The sequence below is a fragment of the Manis javanica genome, chromosome 16, assembly GCF_040802235.1.
Source record: "Manis javanica isolate MJ-LG chromosome 16, MJ_LKY, whole genome shotgun sequence".
Taxonomy (NCBI): Eukaryota; Metazoa; Chordata; class Mammalia; order Pholidota; family Manidae; genus Manis; species Manis javanica.
The window spans coordinates 51964906-51986844 of NC_133171.1; the positions used below are offsets into that span (position 1 = coordinate 51964906).

Consider the following 21939-nt stretch of genomic DNA (forward strand, 5'->3'; position numbering starts at 1 on the left):
TGTCATGGTCCCATTGACTAATAATTCTGTCTGCCCAAGTGCTAGTGATCTCAGCAGTCATCTCTCCAACACTGTGCCCTTGACAAACATTTTGGCAAATATAAATGATTAGCTAGAAAGAGTTGGGTAATACTGAAAGTTTTCTTTTTCCACTTCTGAATTCATAATACAGAACTACCTGGAATTCTATCTTTTAGCTTAATTTCCTCACAGACTATCGACCTGCCAGATGTACTACCAGATTCCCTTTTGAATAAGTTTTCTTCTCCAACATAAGTGTTCACTGAACTTGTTTGTTATGCTTCAGAAGATTGGAGACTGTTGAGAATTAGGCTTGGGGTTGATTAATGATTGTGCATTGAGTCCCCTGTACAGAATTTTACTGTTGTTAACAACCATTTGATCAATAAATATGAGAGATGCCCTCTCAAAAAAAAAAAGGTATTCACTGAAGATGATATTGTGAAGAGTTTTTAATAACATAAGAATATACTTATTGTAATAAGATTTTTTTAAAGCAGTGTGCAAAATTATAGAAGTATTATCATAAGTAGGAAAAAAATAATGGAAGAAGAAAACCAGAAGGAAATCTGCCAAAATGTTAGTAATGGTTGCCTTTGTGCAATGGGATTATGGAAATTATTTCTAGGTTTCTATGTTTTTACTGATTTACATGCATTTCTTTTAAAATCGAAAAGAAAACTGTATTTGAAAAAGATTTCTTGTTAGAGCCATAAATGTCTTGTAGATGTTTGTCCTTGCCATTATTTGAGTAGCGTATGCTGGCAGAGTGGCATGGTTTATTCAATGTCAGCAATAAATTAAATTAAATAAGTGCTGTACATAGCAACATCCTCATAGCTTTTCAGAACCTTGAAGCCACTTACCCAAGCACAAGTGTGCTTCTCTGAAAAGGACACCTGCCTCATTTTCCTTATGCTTCTCCCCTTGGGCCTCTCAAAGCCAAGTTCTGGAAGAGTACTTCTTCCTTCTGCTTTTCCCCAGGACTTCAAAAGTGCATGTCCACCTAGGTTTCCTCTCTTACAGGGGCCTGGCCGACTTGAGACCTTGGAGCACCAACCTAGATCAGGAAATTTCCATAGCATCCAAATGTTAGAAAGTTCCTCCCCTGTGCCTTCCCTGAAAAATACTCTGATGGTACCTGTGAGGCCAGCTCGTCCGCTCCCTCCTCTTCAGCATGATGATACTTATTTGAGAAGCAAAGTGTCCCTGCCACTGAATAGGCTGTCGTTTAGTCCTGGGAAAGGGCAATGTTCTGTTCTGAGGTCTGTTTCTGTAGCTGTTTATTCACTAGGAATCTTAGAACAAGGAGTCATGTTTCTTTCTCTAAGTGCTGCAGTGGTTGAGGACAACGGATAAATTAAAGGTGGAGAGTTGCAGCCTCAGTAAACTCTTCAAAGTGTAGCAAGATTGAAAAACGGGACATTTAAACCTAGTCTGCTATTTTCTGCATCTTCTTTGACATTGTTAGTGATGAAGTCGAGAAAGTGTTCTTTCCACCAGCTTTGTTTCTTAGCCTGCCACTTAACAAAAGGAAAATCTTGGGGTGGTTCCAGGAGGTCGCTGCTAACCATGTGACTGGGGGTTTGTGTGTAGAGGGCTTAGGGTCACTGATGAGATGCAATAGAGAGAAAGTGGATTTTAAAGAAAGAAGTGTCTTCACCATGGAGACTGCTGATGAGGAAAAGTTCATATTTAGTGTCAGGTTTTAGTTTCCAGGATGGAATTGCAGCTCTTGGCCACCACATACGTCCTGTATTGAAATATTACCATTTATTGCAAGTCTCTGCTGTGGTGATAAACAGGCTGTGCTCCTCAGACCCTCCTCCCTTCGAGGCCGGAGGAGGAGTGTGCTTGCTTGCTCCTGCTTGAAGTGTCAGCCAATTAGTGAGCTGTGCCTGTGTAATTGTCACTTTTAAAATGCTCGAGGATGATTTTATTTTTCTCTTTTCATACTTAATTCCATTTTTCTACACAGCATTTGACAGTAATGAAAAAAACCAGTCATGTCCTTTCCTGTGCTTTTTTTAAAGGGCAAACATTGGTGTTAATTTTGTCAAGAGTTTTAGAACTTGAGCAATAAAGAAACATGTACCTGTAAGAGAAGTGGCAAAAAATGAAACATAACAGAATTCAGGTAACATACACACCGAGAGTAAGGCTGATACTAGGCAGACCCCTATGTCAGTGATGAGATAGGAGAGCCTGCCCTATGGAAGTTATCTGTCTGTTAGACCAGACTGGAGATACCTGTCAATCAAACTATTATTTATGGGATTATGAAGTAGTAGATGAATATTCTGGAGTAGAAAACATCAACAGGGAATCACTCATACCTGCCCACCTAGAAAGGGATTTATCTTTAGTACTATAGAAAGTTTCTATGCAAAACTTTACCCGTATGTTGGAAACCATGTGGAAAGTAGATTTTGATGGTAAGTTTGTGACCTAAGTCCTAAGTGTAGAGCTGTCAGCAGGTTCTGTGGACCCCCAGTGAAGAGGTCCCTCCCATCCAGAACACTGGACAAGGAAGTGAAGTCCGCTCGGATAGCAGATAATCGCAAGGGAGAAAGCCGAGAGCTCTTTCCCTCCTCTGCCAAACCCAGGAGCCATGTTATTCTGTGAGGATAATTTTTTCCATGCTTACTATTAAAAAAATGAAGCATACCTCAGTAAAACTTTCCCAGTGAGTTGTATGAGCACACTTAAAATGTGCAGTCAGAAAGATTTTCATTTTATTATGGAAATAACTTTGTATCAATAGTCTATTACAAATGACAGAACTCAATCCCCACCACACTACCATCATCTCTGTCCCCTCCACCCCATTCTGCCCCCGCCACCACCACATTTCTCTCTGCACTGTCCCTCAGGTTTACTTACTGTGGCCAGAGTGGCATTTTCCAAGCACTCTTCTGGCATTACAGCTGCTTAGAACCCTTAACTGGCTCCCCTCTGCTCTCTGGGTCAAGACCAGAGCTCTTCACATGGCCTAGTGTGCCTACTGTGTAGGCAGGTCCCCTCCTGCCTCTCCGGACTTAACCCTTCATCCCTGTTCACATCAGCCGGGCTTCCCCTCTCGTCCCACCAGGCATCGTGCTCTGTCCTCCCGCGGACATGTGCCACATGTCCCATGGCTTCTGTCTGGAGCCCATGCCCCTGCTCTGGATAACTCCCATTATCCTTTTGTTCTCAACCCAAGGGCCACATTCTCAGGAAAGTCTGCCCTGACCACGCATCGCAGTCAGATCACTTTGTTATTTCTGCTCATAAAACAGAGCTACTTCACTTCATAGCTGATCTTACAGTTTGCAAGGACCCATTCCTTAGCATGGTTGTTCTTCCCCAGTAGAATGTAAGCTCCGTCACAGCAGGGGTGTGTTCTGCTTTACTCACCCTTCTCCATGGTAGTCTAGCAAGGACCCAGCACTGTGCTGTGGTCTGAATGAATGAATGGATGAGTGCTGGCACTCTGTCTGAGTCATGCATTCGTGCCTGTTTCATTTGTCCTGCTTCTCTCTGGAGCTGTTGTCATCACAGGGTGCAACCAGGAAGTCTGTCCATCCATCCCAGCTCAGATGCTGTCACATGGAGCAAGGAAAATTTGTGGGAGAGAATAAAGTTGTTTGTTACCCCTAATAATGTTGTTCTTATAGACTAGGAATGTGTCTTCCCAACTCCTCTTTATTAATCCATTATTGCTCTGTCATCTTTGATTCATTTACAGCCTTATTCCACAGATTCAGTGACTGCTAGAGGTTTAGTTTTCTCTCGTCTCTGCATCTATCCTTGCTCCTCAAGTTAATGACTTAGATCCCCCAGTCACAGTTTATCACTTGGATTGGTTACTGGCTGGAAGTCCATTACCTTTATTTTTAACCACTCTTAGAGAGAGTGAAGTTTCTCTTTGTGGAGGGGCCGAGTGCTTTAAAAACTGTTTGCCAGCTGTGCCCCTTTTACTTTGGAAATTGATTTGATTTAAAATCCTAAGTTTGTCAGATTAATATGTTTCAGTTGCTTCTCTGGATTTTTTAGAGCAGAAAGCTTAAAAAAAAAAACTGGCTTTAATATCTGGAGTGAAACTGTGAGCCACTTGCCAAGCCATCCGTGTACCTCTCCCAGCAGGGCAGAGTCTGTCCAACAGAACAAACCTCACTCTGAGCCCTGGAGCTCTGGACCCCTCCCATGGTTTCAGGATGGCTACAGAGGGTTCAGCTCCAGCACAGACCAGAAGGGGGCTCGGAAGGCACCCCTTGCCATGACCGAGCTTTGATAAACCCCTTTCCTGAGATAGTCATTGCCAATGAAGCAGGGCAGGCTGCCCCTTAGTGAGCCTCTAGGCAGAGTCACATAACACCAAAGGAGGCAAGCAAGCCGAGTCCATAGAGAAACCAGAATAACAGTCATCATAGAAACCAACTTATACAATGAGTGGGCAGCATGCACATCTGCACAGAAGGAAAGGGGAGCCTGTTTGCTGGTCAGCGAACAAAGGCAGTAGGACGGCAGTAAGTCGGTGGAGTTTTGATCATAGCTTCTTAAAGTGACCTGCCTGTTGAGGAGTGCTCGCTTGGTGCCATGATTAATGCTGAATCGGCTCTATCCCACAGGGCCAGAAGACTCCTATTTTCTTTCTAGGTTTAAAAAAGAAAAGGCAAGAAAATAAAAGTGTTCCTGTGAGTTCTGGGGTCCAGCATGTATACAGAATCAGCTTTTAGAGCTAAAAAGTCACTCTTTCTTGACTATCTGATTGATCCTCTTGGTTTCAGCCATCTCTTCCATTCATGTTTTCCATTAAATGTCGGCCTCTTCTAGAATGGCTTCTCAAACTTCGCTTTTCTAAAACTAAGTTCATCACTTCTCTCCTTTGATGTCCTGCTCATGTTGGTGGCAGCCTCCTTCCCCTGGGCATCTCTCACCCTCGATTCCTTCCTCTTCCTTGCTCTCTGCAGCCAGTCCGGTACTATGTCTTTCATACTTTCTCCATTTACTTCCATCTCATTGCCTCCATCTTACTTCAGACCTCTCGGAGGATTGTAGTACCCGCACTGGGTCTCCCTGAGTCTGTACCCCATTTGCATCTGTTGCTGTTCTAGGGTCTGGAACACTGTTGCCGGGTTGATCTGGCTATGGTTCCTTACTTCTCTGGGCAGGCTCCTCCAGTGGTCTGCTGAGAAAAACTTGACATTCTTGCCCTGGTCATCTTCTGTCTCTGTGTGACCAGCTTGTCCCAAACATCTTGTTTTCAAATATCCTGCCCTGCTGTTCAATATCATGTCTACATTTCAAATGTGTAATTACCATGTCTGTCTGACTCTCCCTAAACTTTCTAACCTTTGTCTCTTTAATTCTTGCCTTATGAGTGTCCTGTGTTGCCTTCAGTCTGGCCCAGTTACTATTGCCAGTGAGTCCTGCTTTAGGTCAGCTGATCATCTTCATCTCCACTGGCTGGTCTTCACGTCTCTGCTGGCCCCTTGTTCCCTTCAAGACCCAACCAGAAATGCTCTGTGAGTTCTTCCTTGATCTTTCTCCTCCCAAACACAAGTAACTGCTCCGTTAGCTAAATGCCCTTTGTGATTTGTTCACGTGTCACTTCACTTTTGTTTGTGTCTGTTTCAGAGGACGGAGGAAATGAGGGGCTAGGCTGAGAGGAAGGATGCTTTTTAAAAATCTATTTTCCAGAGTTTACTGGGATTCACCACCTTGGAAGTACAGGACCAGATTTTCCCAGAGTGACCTCTAGTTAGTAAGTTTATAATCAGATGCATAGCCCAACCAACTTTGATTCAACCTAATATTTGCTGAGAGACCCTAGTAGGTAAAGGCTGCATCGTGAGGGAAAATACTGAGGAGATAGGAAGACATTTCCCCTTTGAAGGAACTTACAAGCCATACACGACCTAGAACATTTGAGAACCATCACTACAAACACACATACATATACATTGTAAAATACGAAACAGGATCCTATAGTTATGAAATGTTGAAACTGAAAGTACCTTGAAAGTCATAGTCTAAGCCTCTCATTTTGTAGATAAGAATCTGACACAGAAGTCACAACCAACTGCATTTGCCTTGTTCTCATCTACTGGAAAGGTCCAGATAGAACCCAGATCTCCTGATTCTGAGTCCCTTTCCCCAGAATTTTGCATGGCCTCTAAGATCAAAATGATAAACAGACATGTAAGGACTGTAAGAATATAGACATGATCAGAATATGGCATAAAATTAGGGAAGTTTTTCTGAAAAGATGCATTTTGAGCCTGATAACCTAGTTTGGCCCATATTGTAGCTGAGAAAATGTAATCTGGTGATATCCTGACCAAAGGATCTTGTGACCTTCAGATTTCAAAATCCCATAAAGGTTGAGTTAGAAATAGACTCACTTTCCAGAAGGTGTGATGAAGACTATAGATTATTTAAAAATCTACTTATGTTTTCATATGACTTCCTAGCTTGCTATCACTACCACTTCCTCCACAGAATATTAATTCGTCCAGCCTATAAGCTGTATCATAATTCATGCTTTAAACATTGGTTTTAAAAGTATAGTCAACACCAGATTACCTAGGGCTTCATTATCCAGGTTTAGAGTATATTAGCCTCTATTTTTCTTCCCTTTTCCTTCCTATTGCCTACTGAAAAAAAACCCATCACACTGTTCATTAGGCCATTTATTAGACTATTTCCTTCTACCAAAAGAGGCTTGCATGTGTGTTTTTCCTCTGTTTTAAGCCAAGATCATAAAGCATATTTTCCCACAGCTGACATTTTCTTTTCACGATCCCTTGAAATGGAATGTAAGTGAATTTCACCATGGTGCTATAAATTATGTACTGAGTATCTAATAAACATTTCTTACAAAGTTTTAAAGTGTAGTTTCAGAGTGGTGATCATCTGGAGTTGCACACATTTACCAGCTGCTTTGTAGGGAGTGAGTGAGTGCTTTCTGCTCATACACTTTTCACCTCTTGATCCAAATTTATACAATAGTACAGAGCCCATATACTAAACCTAAACCAAGCAAAGGAACGTTTGTACTCTTAGTAACTGGCTTAGCAATTGACCCAGAAGGGGTGAAGAGTAGTCACCTTGTTCGTCCTTCTACCTCCAGGCAGAGTTGCACATTAAACTTATCTGGGAGACCTTGTGATTTTCCTCTGGTGCACATGACTAGATAATATCTGGTGCTTTTTCATCTCCCACTTTCAGAGCCTTTAGTAAGTTTCTTATATGGGGGTGACACTTGGACAAAGGAGGGCAGCACATGATGTTACTGCTGCTATTGGATGAAAGTAACTTGTTTATATTGTTCTTTTTCCTTCCAAATTCTCCAGGGAGTTACTGAACTCTCTGTAGGATTTGGCAATGGATATATGGGCTTAATAGAAATTCTGACTGCTGGAGCTTTGAAATGTAGTCTTTTCTCCAGGGTATGCCGGGGTGGAGGAAAATTTGTTTCACATTTCTGAATCTTCTCAATTCATTTTTCCTAAATAAAATAAAAATCCAAATCTGTGCGACTCTAATGTTGGGATCACAGTTTTACATTGAAAAGAGGATATGACTCCAAAGTTCATGTACTTACAGCATCACTGAGCCCCTCACATAACAGCCTCTGCCTGTTTGTAGGCGCTTCAGGTAGACTAATTGAAAGCCCCATATGTGCAGAGATGTGGTTACGTTGCCCTATGAGGACAGAGAGCCACAATAACATAAAGTAGTAATCAAGTTTTTGGTAAGACTGTGATCTACAATTACAAATGCATTCATTTGTGGATTTCTAGTCTGATCTTCAATTTTATACCCTCGCATTGTGTTAGTATCATATTCTTACATTAATATTAATTAACTTCATAAATTTCTGAGGAGATGAGATGGGAACGCAGGGCACAGTCTTCCAAGCTGTTCATTTCTGAGGATGGAACAGCTGATAGATAGTCTTGGGCACTTTTTTCTACCTTTGTCACTTCCTCAACTGAGATTAACATTCAACTAATATTGAATCATTGTCCTGCTAAAACCTCCAGTTTTTGAGGCATGCAGCTATATTAACTCAAAAATGTGTTATTTACCCACCATTAACTTAACAGACATATTTCGGGCTCTGCTGTAGGTCAGGTGCTGTGCAAGGTGCTTTCCTCCTCTCATGGGCTCATTAGGTAAGCTTTTCCCTCTACTCGGGACCAGTAGTAACTGAATGGCCTTGATCCAAATGTAAACAGAGGCATTTGTGGATTCTGACACACTTAGCTAGACCAAATCTTCCCTGATGAGTCAGGAGTGATAACACGTATGGGAGCAGGCAGCATGTTAAATCTGGAAGCACACACCACTTCACAGGGAGTGGGCTTGGCCGTGGCGGAGGAACAGAGATCTCTTCTTCCTTCAGCTTGCCGGAGGGAAGTTCAAGTGCGCCTTTGAGCACAGATCTTCCTGGAGGTGGCAGGACTGCGCTGTGCACACTCAGCCAGTCTCCTTCTGCTCTTTTGTATTGGAAACAGTCGGCCAGCCACCGGGAGGCCCAGCCAGGTGAGCGTGTTTTGCCGCCCGCCTTTGCCGTGCTCTGGCTGCTCTCTGAGGGCGAGGTAAGTGTGATGCTCAGTTTGTAATGAGTACTTGCAGTTTCTGTAAACTGTGTAATACCATATAATAAGGAGTAATTTTCCACTTATCCTTGATGACAGGAGGTTTCTGCTCAGATAGCCAGAATGTGGGTGTTTCTTTTGCCCCCTCACCAATATGATGAATTTTCACAGGCATCTTTTTTTCACAAGCTGGACTGACAAGTTGTTTTCCAAATGTGTCCAATGTGTGTAATGGCTAATCTTGCTTTAAAAAGTCAAAGTCAAATAAAATGGCTCTGAAGTAGCCATTTATAATAAAGTGACTATATACGTTCTCAAGCGCATTTTAGCTGTCTCCTGGCTGTGTTTGTCCTCAAGGGATTAGTAGCTTGAAGCGGAGCCCAATAGCTTGGATGATAAAACTGCCAAGTCTCAAGTTATTGTTTTAAATTTCCTATAAGAGATTATATCTTAAGTATAAAGTGAATTCACCACAGATGACTTGGTGTCCTTCCCTGAAAGAGGAAGAGGGCCATTAGGCTGTGTATCCTTCTCTCCTGTGTCACACACTGTCAAGATTAGATAGGGTTTCTTACTCTGTTATTTTTTTAATCATTGGGAAATACTTTTAGAAAACAAATGAACACAACCTTTACATTATAACCCTTCCCACCTCCATTTAAGGTCATCTCTTGATATTCTCTTGATGCTCAGAATACCATAAAATTCAGTGTTTTCGTATAATAAATTAAGATTGCGTTTTCATCAACCTGCCCTCTCTCTTTCTGAGACATGATTTGCATTATCCATCCACTCATTTCCGTAGGCCACTTGGTAACCACTTACCCTATCTGATAGCCTGGGCAAGACCAGCAGCTTTTGATTTTGTGGCATCAGGGCAGCCTTATGAATCATGTGGATGGGAGCCCTGGTACTTCCACGATCACTGGGCACTGCTGTTTAGCTGCCACAGAGCTGGCCTTCCTGAAGATTTCTTACCTGGCACTTCACTGTGTCTGACTTGCTAAAACCTGGCTATCAGTGAATGGTGGCAACTAAGATGCAGAAGTTGCTTGAGCTGACCTCACATCGAAAAGGTGATAGTACCTTTTTGGCACAAAAGGTTGAGTTTATTCCTCAGAATGACAGATTGATCCTCTCTGTGTGCAGAGCTCATGTGGGGTTATGAAGAAAAGCGAAGAAAGACCACTGCCTGCAGCCTAGTTCAAAAACAACATGCACATCAAAAAAGAATCCTATCAGCAGACTCTTTTCAAGTGTCACCTAAAAAGCAAACTGACGTGGAATGATTGTTTGCTTCCTGTGTCTGCTTAAAAATTTATCCAAGTCACAGAAGAACTATTGTGCAGTTTTGGAAGACAGCTTATAAGAAGTTTTTATGAGGTTAGACTGTTGATCAGTGACCTGTGGAACTGTGTGCGTGGTGGAGACCAGGCTTCCTGTGGGCCGCTGCATTCACAGTGTTGCTCAGAGAAAGTGCTTCTCATCCATTAGCACATACTCCCATAGTTCTGGGTCCGCAGGTCTGAATCCAGACACACCATGTCAGTGACTCAGGGGCCTCACAAACTGCTGTGTTCGCTTTCTTCCTCCCACGGAGCCTTCCACTGAAACAACTACTCTGCATGTGGAACTGAACTGACTGCACATGAAATGTGCTGGTCCAGGTAGAAGCAGAGTTTTAATCAAATACCAATAGAACAACCCATTTTCTGCCAACATCTATGGAGTCCCGGGATCACGGGTGCCCACATTTTGCACTTGTTTACTAGGATTTGATTTCTAGCCCAGCATGTTGTCTTTGGGGGTCATTTAGATCAATTTCATTAAATTAGGATTTGTGGTTCTTGTGATCCTCTTCCTTAGGAACTGTACATGGAGACCCCCTCTACAGATGGAATATCGTGTGTTGATGGACAGTCATGATCAAAATGAGGGTCTTCCCTTCAAAGCACAAGTGGTTTCTCCTACACTTGATTTGGATGTTATTCTTTCAGGATGTTGGATATTCAGATTTCAGGTTTGGGGGTGACTTTCCAAGTTGTTTGAAATGATGTCACAGACCACCATTCTCCTTTGGAAATGTATAGGTCAGACGTTTTGTTAATTATACTACAATGAAAAGTGAAGTAAGTGCAGGGGAAGCTATGGAAAACTCAGGACTGTATTTTCAAAAAAGCACCTAAAATTTGTACCAGTGTTGCCTATTCTTGGTCTCCATTCTGTTTAGAAGGGGCACCCAGGAGGAAAGCACCTAACAGAGAGGGTGTGGGGAAGAGGGTGTGGGGAACCAGTGTAACAGTTGTTATTAGTACTATTTCTTAAATGAGGCACTCTTTTTCCTTTAATAAGAACATCCAACTTATGTTTTCTTGAGAGGTGAGGAGTCTGGCTCCCAAAGATCCAGAGTGCCAGGCTCCAGGCTCTGAGGTCTTGTCCCATGCGGCACAGTTATGCCGAGTGAGGAGACCTGTCCTTTTACCTCAGGCCAGGGGCCTTTCAGTATCATTTTGCCTACAGGATCTGTGGACAGCTCTGTATTTCAGTACCACTGGTTTCCCTGTGTGTTTTTGTTTTAATCATTTGAAAACATTCTGAGAATGGGTTCATAGGCTTCACCAGACTGCCAGGGAGAGCCATGGCACAAAAATCGCAAGATCTAAAACTCAAATGAACACTCACATATGAAAACCTTTGGTTAAAGCAGATACTTCAGTAAAAATAGGAAGTGTTGGTCACAGAAATTGCCAAGACTGCGTTATTCCTTTGCCTGATTTCTGGTGGTTCTCGTTGACCTCCTGTGACCTTTTCCACCTGCTGTGCACCTTAGGTCTGGGGCCATTTGCCTCTAAGATGAGCATGTCAGGCTCGTTTTTGTCACTGACCTCTCCATCTTAAACCTTGAAATTAATGACTTCAGTTACTACACGTCAGCCAGGGGTGCTGGGAGCCATATGAAGTTCATGGTGAAAACCAAGCCCTCCGTGCTAGACTCATATTTCAGAATCATTTTTCTCTTTGCAGCTGCATTACTCATCAGTCCTGATGGTTTGTTCTGAAGGATCAGGGTTGAAGACAGGTAGCCAGCCCTTGGCTTCACTTTAGCCCTCTCTCTAACCCTCCAGGCCTGCCTGCCTTCATTCAGGGCTTCGTTTTTACCAACAGGAAGCCTATGCACACCTTTACCCATTCAGTCAGCCCATTTTCATGAAGTACCTACTGTGAGCTCAGTACTGCACCAGGCAAAAATCATCGGACCACAGAATTCAAGAGCCCACAGGAGTGGACTGATGCTTTCCCTGTGGTGCCCTGGATGTGTAGCAAGGATGTGAAATGCAGCTCTCTAGCATCAGCAGTTTGGTGTGCATCTGCTGCATCCCAGGCACTTGGCTGGTGGAAGGTCCAGGGCCCCAAGCCAGGGAGAGTGCAGTCTAGGATGAATAGCATGTGCATGGGTGAAAGTAAAAATCTGTGGTGGAATTAGTTGTGTTCAATGTAAAATTATTTTAGTCTCAGCCTTTACATTAGCTATTTTCTTCTTGAATTACCAGTGTCATGCCACAAGAAAGAAAACCTCAGTATGGCAGTGTTAACTGCACATGAATGAAGTAAAACAGGCAGAATAAAGATTCTTGGACTAGAAATCAGAGGTCTGGCTCTCGGCGTGTCTCTGCCTCTGGCTGGCCCAAGCACCCTTGGGCGGGTCGTTTACTCTCCCTGTACCTCTGTCTCCACACCTGTAAGATACCATTCCTAAAACAAGGCTTAGTGCTAGGCTCTGAGGGCTGTTTTTATTAAAATAGTGCAGTTTTAATTGTTATATTATCAATAAAAATGTGAAATAGTTATGTAAAAAAAAATACGATGGATTTACCTCTAAAGTTTCTTCTAATGTTTACATACCATGGTTTTAAGGTCCTAGTATAGTGTGTTGGCTGGACAGATACACAGACATTGATGTACATGTCTGCTGTACAAGTAAAGTCTATGTGTGAGCTTTTAACTCTTACATAGGAGGTAGAATCAGCCCCTGCGGCAGCTTCTCTCCATCTTCGCAGCCCCTCAGAGCTGATGGTTCCTGTCATACCTGGGCCCAAACAGCCACAAGGAGCTCCGCCTCTAGAGAAGAACTTGCAACCCCAGATACTCTTGTTGGGAAGTGAAAGAAATTACAGATAAACTGAAATATATTAAATACCTTAAGCTTCCTAGAGATGAAGGCTCTAAGCTAAATAGTTAAATTATATCCAAAAAAATATATAGGCACATAGAACAACAAATAGAGGTGTTAAAGCACAAGTGTAGATGAATTTTGTGTTGAAAGAAGGGTCAGGAAGTTAGCCTTTTCCTTCTAAAATCACTAAGTACCTGCTCATGACTGGAAACCTTTCCCTAATGAAATATTAACATCCATTAGATGTTGGGTGTGCATTAAAAATGTCTTAACATTAGTATTTTTAGCATGGACATAGTGGTATCAGTTAAAATAAATTAGTCCTTGCCTGTAATCTAAAGGCCTTATCTTTTTACTCTTACTTTTTTAGAAGGCAGATGTTTTAAAACTGATTTGAAAATCAAATTTGCCCTTCAGTGATTTCATTTGGAAGAAACATAGAAGTAAACATTATAAAGAGGGCTTTTCAGTACATTATGCATGCAAATGTGGCAGCCGAATTCAGATTCACAAGTGGAGGTGGGTGACGGTTCAGGCTGAGAAAGGTTGAGTTGTTTAATGAATACAAAGGTCACCGACCCTCAGAGTGTGCTCTTCTGTCATTTAGTAGCAGGGCTGTTGCTTCATGTTAAACTCTAGATGCCAAAAGGTAAGATTTAAAAGGCTCTGGCAGGTGAAGTGAGGGCCCGTTAGCAGCACAGGGGCTGTGTGGAAACAGTCTGTGTAGCGTTTTCTCCAGCCCTGGCTCTGCCTCACCCTGTGCAGGATGCAGCTGAACAGGGTTCTGGAGGGTCGTGCTCTTCCCAGAATACCCTGCTGTTGAGAATCGGGAGGCTGTGGGTTATGGAAATGAAGTAGCAAAGACCATCTGTGATATATTTACAGGGTTGTCTTATACCCCTCAAGGGTCAGGGACTCTGTGTTATGTATCTCCCAATCATCAGAACTCAGCATACAGCCTGACATGTGGTAAGAGCTTACAAATGATTCATGAAAAAATGAATGAATGAGTGGTTATATTTGGGGGGGGTAGGTTTTTTAAAATGGAATTATATAACATTTTTGAGACAGTGAATTAGATAAAGGTTATCACTATAGAAGAACGGAAAATGAGATTTAAATTAATCCAAACCAAATTCTTGCTTTCTGTCCTAAAGATCAAAAACGTAAGATCTAGAGAAAAGCAGTCTCCAGTCCAAAGAAGTGTAACCACTCTGCTTAACTGGAATAGAAATCAGTTGGCCTGGCTCCTCAGTGGACAGATGCAGGGTGAGCAGGGCAGCCCCTGGGAAGAGCTGGCCGGAGCTCCCAGGGCTCAGCCGAGGCTCTGGGAGTGGGCCTGGCCTCTTTATGGGACGCTCATCCATGATCCCAGGGACTTATTTAAAAAGGCCTCATTAAATGAACAGCAGCTCAAAAGTCCGATGAGAGTCGGTTACCTTCTGGGAAGAGCTTTATGCTGTACTACATCTCTCTTGTATCCTTTATCTCTTCCTGTTTAAGAACCTTTATTTATCTCAGGTTTCTTGGGGAAAGTGAAGAAACTTTTCTGGCTGTTCTCTCCTAGTTTCTACCCTCCTTTCCTACTAAAATGATTCAGATTGGGCAAAAGGGCTGTTCCATTTGGAACTCATGTTCCCTCATTGCTTGCTCTTTCAGTACTCTGCTCAGCCTGCGAAGACACGGTGGTGGTTGCCTCTGGTTTTGAACTCCTGCTCACGGCCCCCAGACTTTTTGTGAATACATCTAGCTAAATAAAGCTATTTATGTATCCCTAATCACTGGCAATTATAAAAGGGCCTTCTTTCAACAAATATTTGAGCATGCGAAGCACAGAGTCAGCACGATATTAATATTTGTCACATTTCCTGGATCAGGTTGAGAATTGACTGAACTCTTTCCTGAATCCTGGAAAGTGAATTTCCTGTGATAGGTCTTCCTAAGAAGCCCTTGGGAGGCAAGACTCTTGGCAGCCTATAAATAAGCAAAAAAGTCAGAGTTCACAAAAACAGTAAGAGAGCTTCTCTGGCTTTCTCAAGACCCTACATTTAGTAGATAAAAAGATGTGGTACATGTGCACAGTGGAATATTATTCAACCATAAGATACGAGGATATCCTTAGCACATTATGCTAAGCAAAATAAGTCAGAAAGAGAAAGACAAGTTCTGTATGTATATCACTTACATGTGGAATCTAAAGAAGTCAAACCTGTAAGAAAAAGAGTAAACTGGTGGTTACCAGGGTATGGGGGTGGTGGGTAAGACTGATGGTGTCCAAGGGTACAAACTTGTAATGAGCAGGAAGTCATAGAGAGCTAATGCGCAGTGTAATGAATGGAAACAGTGATGTTGTACTATATGTAACGTGATGACTCTCACTACAGTGGCAGCCATATTATAACATATAACTGTAGCAAAGCAACATACACATTAAACTTAAAGTGTTACTTGTCAAATTTATTCAATTAAAAAAATATTATTAAATAAAGAATTGGTCATTTGGGAAAGAAAAAGGGGTGAAGTGAGAAAGGGTGGGGTATACCTGCCAGATGCATGGATGACTCATCTGTTAGGAGGTAGAGGCTATTCCAGCCCCACTAATGTGTCTGTATCTCTCAGAATCTGGGGTTTGCAGAAAGATGGTGAAGGGAAAGAGCTCATTGGCTTTCTTTAGGATTGAGGTACTCTGGTAGATACGAGCCCAGAGAGCTAGCACCAGTTGCTCCATTTTACCCTGCCCATGAAGAGAGCCTCCAACAGCAAGGGACAAGGGCAGCCTGAGGGGCTCTCTATTTCAGAGAGAGGAGGATGGGAATCTCCACGGCCTGCTCCGCTTGGTAACCCATGCTGCCGTCCCACTAGAAACCCTGAGTGGGCCATCCCACCACCGCTCAGAGTCAGCTCATCCTAAACGCCTTCGTCCATTCTCCCACACAAGCTAGTGCCTTTTTCTGTATCCCATCCATTTATTCCCTCAACCTAGAACATCTAATAACCCCCGTTTCTCCCCATTGTCAAAGTTGATGCTGTTTGCTTCTGTCCTCTGCTTGACTCCCAGCTGGTCTCTCCTCAGCCTCTTCCTCCACCTCTGGTCTCTCTTCCATTCTGCCTTCAGAGTTATCATTGTAACCAAGATACCACACTGCCACTTGTTCACAATCCAAATGCCTCAACAAGATCTTAATCTGACCTCAAAATTCATATCCAGCTCATCTCTTCTTGCTTCTGTGTACACTCTCTGCTCTGACTGCTGTGCGGCTTATTCTTTGGTCATGGTCTGGGCTTTCTCATTTTTGTGAAACTTCAGATATTAATACCACTACCTCAAATGCTGATCTTTACTATCTGTCTCCACCCACTACCGCTTCTCTGACCAGTGAATTCTAGGTCATCCTGTATGTCCAGCTAGTGTCAGCTCCTCTGTGAATCCCTTCCTGACCCCTCCAACCTGGAATAGCTGGGAGACTAAATGTGGGAAAGACCTGCTCTTCTTGATCATTCCTGAAACAGGACTCGCAGACATTGCGCACAAGGAGAGGATTTCAGGCCTGATTAAGTGATGGAACCACAGAAAGGGTTCAGGAGAAAGCATTTTAACTGTACGCCTCTTCTCTGGTGATGAGGGAGGCATTGAATCTGATTGCATCACTACTACATTCCTGCCATTTGGTAGAAGCTCAGTACATGTTAATGTACATGAAAGATCTGAGATATCATCTGTTTCCTAATCGAGAACCTAAATGTCACAGCTGGAATTTGAGGAACTATTATTAATGATAACATAATCATTAAAAAGACACTGTGGGACTCAAAAACTCCCCTCCCAGGTACATACTCTAGGTAAACAAGAATGTATGTCTACACAAAAAACTTGTACGTGAGTGTTCATAGCAGAACTGGTCATAATAGCCCCAAATTGGAAACAGTTCAAAAGTCTATCAACTGATGAATGAATAAACAAACTGTGGTATATCTGCAGGCTGTAATTTGGCAAGAGAAAGGAGTGAAGCACCAATACATGCTACAACATAGATGAACTTTGAAAGCATTTTGCCATGTGAAAGAAGCCAGTCAGTCACAAAAGCCATATATTGTATGACCATGTATATGCAATGTCCAGAACAGGCAAGTCTGTAGAAACAGGAAGTCAGCCATTGGTTGCCAGGGCTGAGGGTGTTGGGGGAGGAGGATGAGGAATGACTACTAAAGGGTAAGGGGTTTCTTGTCAAGGCGATGAAACTGTTCTAAAATTGGTTGTGGGGATGGCTGCACAGTTCCATGCATACATTAAAAACCATTGAATTGTACACTTTAAAATGTGAATTTTACGGTATATGAATTATATCAAAATAAAGCTGTTAATTTTTAAGAAAGAGACAAGAGTCCATGGGACATTTCCAGACAAGGGCTGCAAGTACCCTTCCAAGAAGGACATCAGTGTCAAGGGCAGGGACTCCCTGTGCAGCAGGAAGGGCCTTATTCTATCCTGTTTTGTTAACGCGAATACCGCAAGTTACAGACCCCTGTGGCTTTTAGCTCACAGAACACATTGCTGTTGGTGGGGTTTCTGGCTGCAGAAGGAGGCTGTATTAAAACTGCAGCGGAGAAACGTACCTTCTCTCCATTACTTTTCTCTGCCTTTTCCGTGCAATTTGTTCAAGAAGGAAGAAGAGAGGTATGCGTAAGGGATTTGCTTTTCCCTTTTCTCTGTTTCCCACCCCCACCTCACCTCTCCCTTATTTACCCTGGCTCTCTCTCCACAGATGTGTAGCTGGACCAGAGATTATTGCTCCAATGCATTATTAATTTATATGTTCAAATCCCGAGATTTTGTTCTGGGGCTTCTGGGTGAGAGGAGGGCCAAACACAGAGGTGCCCTGACCTTATAGTAAAAGAATGGCCTCTCTTCCTCCCATGGGGCTGGACCACAGCAGGCCACCGGGAGCCATCAAGGGCCTCATGGGTTTGGCTTACTGGTGTCATGGAGGACGAGCTGCTGGGCTCTTGATTCCAGCTCCTCTTAATAGCTTTTGCTCTATGTGCTGGCCACTAGGTCAACAGTAGAGTTTCTATCATGAATAGAGTTGTACACTGGCATTGTAGTGGGATTCTAAGTCAATAAAATTCAAATTTTGAATTCAGAATGATCCTTGCCTCTAGTGTTACACTGGAATAAGTATATATAAATGCAGGAGTTAGAGACATTTACATGAAGCTGACCTAATTGAGCGAGAGCCCTCATAAATGGCTCTTTTGATATGAAAACAACTTAATTCTGTAACCACCAGCTACATATGACATGTTAATTCTGTACCAACATTGTAGAAATCTCTCACAGTGCATGATTTTTAAGTAACATGTCTGTATTATCCCACATAATGCAATTTTACTACCAGTTATTGTCTGACCTAATTCAGTGCTGATATTTCAATCTGATTCTTTGATGGCATCATAAAATATTGATAAAGCAAAGTTGATAATGGTGAAAGATGGAACCAAGAACCATTTGTATTAATGCAAGTGAAGTCATGGCAAATATATTACATTTCTCCTGATTACATAATTCTCACTATTATTCATCATTCAACAAATAAACTGAGCACCTACTAAGTGTTAGGCACTGAACAAGGCAGACAAAACACTTACTTTCATCAAGTTCATGTCCCAGTGGGGAGGCAAAAACAGGTAAATAAGAAAATTTCAACTTCTGATAAATGCTATGAAGAAAATGAAACAAGCTGGTAGGTAGATAATGATGAGACTAGTAGGCAAGAAGCAGCTACTTGAGGCCAGAAACGCCTCCCTGAGAAAGTTACATTTGAGCTGAGATATGTGCTATGGAAGCCGGCTTTACAGAGGCTCGGGGAAAGTGAATTTCCCAGAGGGAAATGTTAAGACCATGAAGAGGAAATGAACTTGGTGTGTGTGCAGAACAGAAAGATAGCTAATGCTGCAGAAGCTTGGAGGGAATAAGAGAGTGGTATGAGTTGAGATGGAGAGGACAGTAGATCTCAGATCATATATGACCTTTAGGTCTTGACGAGGAGTGAATTTTATTCCAAGAGCAGTGGGGAGTTATTGGAGGGTTTTAAGCAAGGGAGTGGTATGAACTGATTTCTGCTTTATAAGATCACTCTGGGTGCTGAAGTGGAGAAGGAATTAGCAGGAAGTAAATATGGAACTGGGAAGACTAGTGAGGAGACTGTTGCTGTAATCCAGATAAGAGACGACAGGGTCTTAGACTAGGGTGGTGACCCTGGAGATGGCAAGAAACGGTTGGCTGTGGAAACATATCACCGATGGACTGGACTAGGGTGCGGGGGTGGGGTGGGGGCCAGAAGAGGAAGAGGTCTTGATGTGTACCTTATGGCTCTGTCCTTGATCCTGGACTTTGCAACAGTTCGCCATTTGTATCAATACCCTAAAAGAAGATGGAAGGCATGCTTTGGGGGCTTCTAGATAAGACAGAGCTAGGAGGGCTGACTGCTGTAATAGATGACAGACAGACGTGAGATTCAAAATGATCTCTTCAGCCTCTCATGTGGGACAACACCAACAGGATGAGATTTAATGGGGATAAGTGTGATGCCCTCCATTTACATTCAGAAAATAAATTGTACAAGTATAGTCTCGGGGCAGTCAAGCTTGAGAGAAGTTTATGTGAAAAAAGCCTGTGGTTTTAGTTGGCCAGAAGCTCAGTATGAGGTAATAGTTAGGATGAGGCTGCCACAAACCTTCTGCAGTCTTAGTCTGTACCAGCTACATAGTGTCCAGATGCTCATGTGACCTTCCTGTTGTCCTCTGTTTGGTCAGGACACGTGTGTCCATGCTTACAGAGGTACAGTGAGGGAACCAGGTGATGAGAGTTCAGGAAGCTATTTCATGGGGATCAACCGACAGAACTAGCAATAAAACAAGCCCCAGGCAAGACAAGAAAGAACCAGGGAGTTGTGAGGTCATGAAAATGCTCTTTACATATGCACAGAGCTGTCTTGGGGAAAAGAGACCCTAATTCTGTTAACCCCAGAGGTTGGCACTCTGACTTTTTATTCATACCTTCAACACACACTTAATGAGTATCTATTCTGTGCCAGTTACTTTTTTTTTTAAGTCCCTGAACTTGTGCTCACTTTTGGTTCAGAGAGACAGATACATAAATAAATGCAGTTAAACATTCCAGATGCCATAGACACGGGGGACACAGTGGAGGGAGTGACCACTGCGCTTGAGAAGGGTTAAGAAACTTAGTTGGTGAAAGTGTCACTTATGCTGAACCTTAAAAGAGCAGTGGGTGCTGCCTGGGCACCCTCTGGGGTGGGAAGGACATCTGGGGGCGCATCTGGCAGGAGGGGCAGCATGCACAAAGGCATGTCATGAGAAGTACTCGGTGCTGTGCGTGACTCGGCATGGGGTGGCATGAGTGCTGCAGGAGACCCGGGGACTGCCCATTGGTTCGAGGGTGGGGAGGATTTGCCTGACAGTGCATCCTGGGTTGCCCTGGGGAGCAGGCTGGAGGGACAAACTGGGGCCAGATGGTGGAAATCCCACCTTACTCTGCAGGCAGAGGAGAGGTGTGATGGAGCTGTGCTCTGTTCAGGTGGAGCTTTCTTACAACCGCAAGTAGGATGAATTGTAGTGAGAGAGACTGGAGACTAGGAAGCCAGGTAATAGCAGTTAGAGATGAGAGGCGATGAGAGTCTAGGACAGAGAGAATGCCAGTGAGATGCAGAAGTGGGGTGGCCTTCTTTAGAGAGGGTAGGAAACACTCTAACTCCAGGCCCTGAAATGGGGGCCAGACAGTGGGGCAGAGTTTGGGCAATTTGTCAGCAGGCTGGACAGAGACAAGAAGAGCTGCTTCTGAGGAAAGTAGCCCACATCATCCCAGAAGTGCTAACTGCAGCAGAACCCACTGTTCTCAAGTCTGTCTGCTAATCAGACCCAGGGCGCCCTAGGTCTCAGCATGGAAAGACTGCCAGCCCCACCCTGCCTTCTCCATGACACTCTCGGAGCCCCATCAGAGGAGCCGCTGTGAGCACAAAGGCAAGTGACCCCTCATTGTATCACAGACATGGAGCTGTGACCTTCTGCAGATACCTTTATCACCTCTTCTGAAGCACTCTTGAATGTGTTCTTCAACCAGCTAATTCAGCCTGCCGCTGTGGCCAGCCAGCCCTGCTGCCTGGGCCTCCTTCCTGCCCTTCTGCCCATCGGGGCCGAGGGGTGAGGACAGTGACTGGTGAGTGTGTCTGGGGCTCTGTGGTGGTCAGCCCCGGCTCAGCGTGTGGCTCTTTCTCCTCCAGCTGTTTTTTGAGAGTCTCATTGTTTAGGTCTTCAAGAATCTTTGGATTTGAAATCTGAGGAATCTGAAGCTAGAGGTAGAAGAATATAAGCTGCAAACCACATAATAAATATATGCCCCTGAAACATGAAGTGCAACACTCCTGATTACAGCCAGGACTTCAAAGCACACACCCCAAAAGTGATCTCATTTGGAGAGAAGCCAGAATCCCAGAATTCTCTGGAAACGTGAAGAAAGGAAATAATCTGACCACCTCTCTAGACAATGTTCTGCATCTCCCTTTAGCGAGGCATTTGGCTTACCTGTTAAGTGACTTTGCACCGGGGTAGGCTTGAGCTGCATGTTGGAGGAGAAGGCCGCTCGAGGACACACCTGCTAAGTCTAACCCTTACACTGCCCGAACCTCTGCTTGTCTCCGCTGTGAAACCCTGGCTCAGTTGTGGTGATAAAGTCGATTGCTTCCAAAGCAGCCCTGCTGTCTTTAGGTCTTTGTTTTATTCAGGCTGCTGTGTCAGCTGCAGGCTTGCTTTTGATGGGCCACAACAGTGTTCTTCATCTCTTAACTAGTGTTCTGATGCTTGTGAGGGGCTGTGGTTAATTGGATCCCCGTGGTACCACAAGTGGCTTTAGAAGCCTCGTATGTAGGGAGTAACTGTGACTGTGTGAATGCCTGTGTGTGTACACATGTGCCCTCATGCCTGGGCAAGTGCAATGAGTTTAAGTGTCCTTTGGCCCAGATCTCAGGCTGAAGGGCTTTAATACTTGTTTTTCCAAAGTCAAAAATCTTGGCCTTCCCTTTATGTTCTTAACCTTTCTCCTCTCACGTTCCTCTGTTGTGCGTGGTGTTCTGCGGCTGC

At 43.5% G+C, this 21939-nt stretch overlaps 1 protein-coding gene across 6 annotated transcripts in view; it reads left to right on the plus strand.

Annotated features, from left to right (window-relative positions):
* Window positions 1–21939, plus strand: part of BTBD9 (BTB domain containing 9) — a 504665-nt gene that overhangs the window by 425102 nt on the left and 57624 nt on the right. The window contains exon 10 of one of the 6 annotated variants that reach the window (XM_073224475.1): window positions 8414–12253. The exons of the other annotated variants lie outside the window; for them this stretch is intronic. Coding sequence (XP_073080576.1) covers window positions 8414–8633 — 220 coding nt within the window. The 3' untranslated portion in view covers window positions 8634–12253. Of the gene's footprint in view, window positions 1–8413; window positions 12254–21939 lie in introns of those variants that run through there. 6 annotated transcript variants of the gene reach the window in all.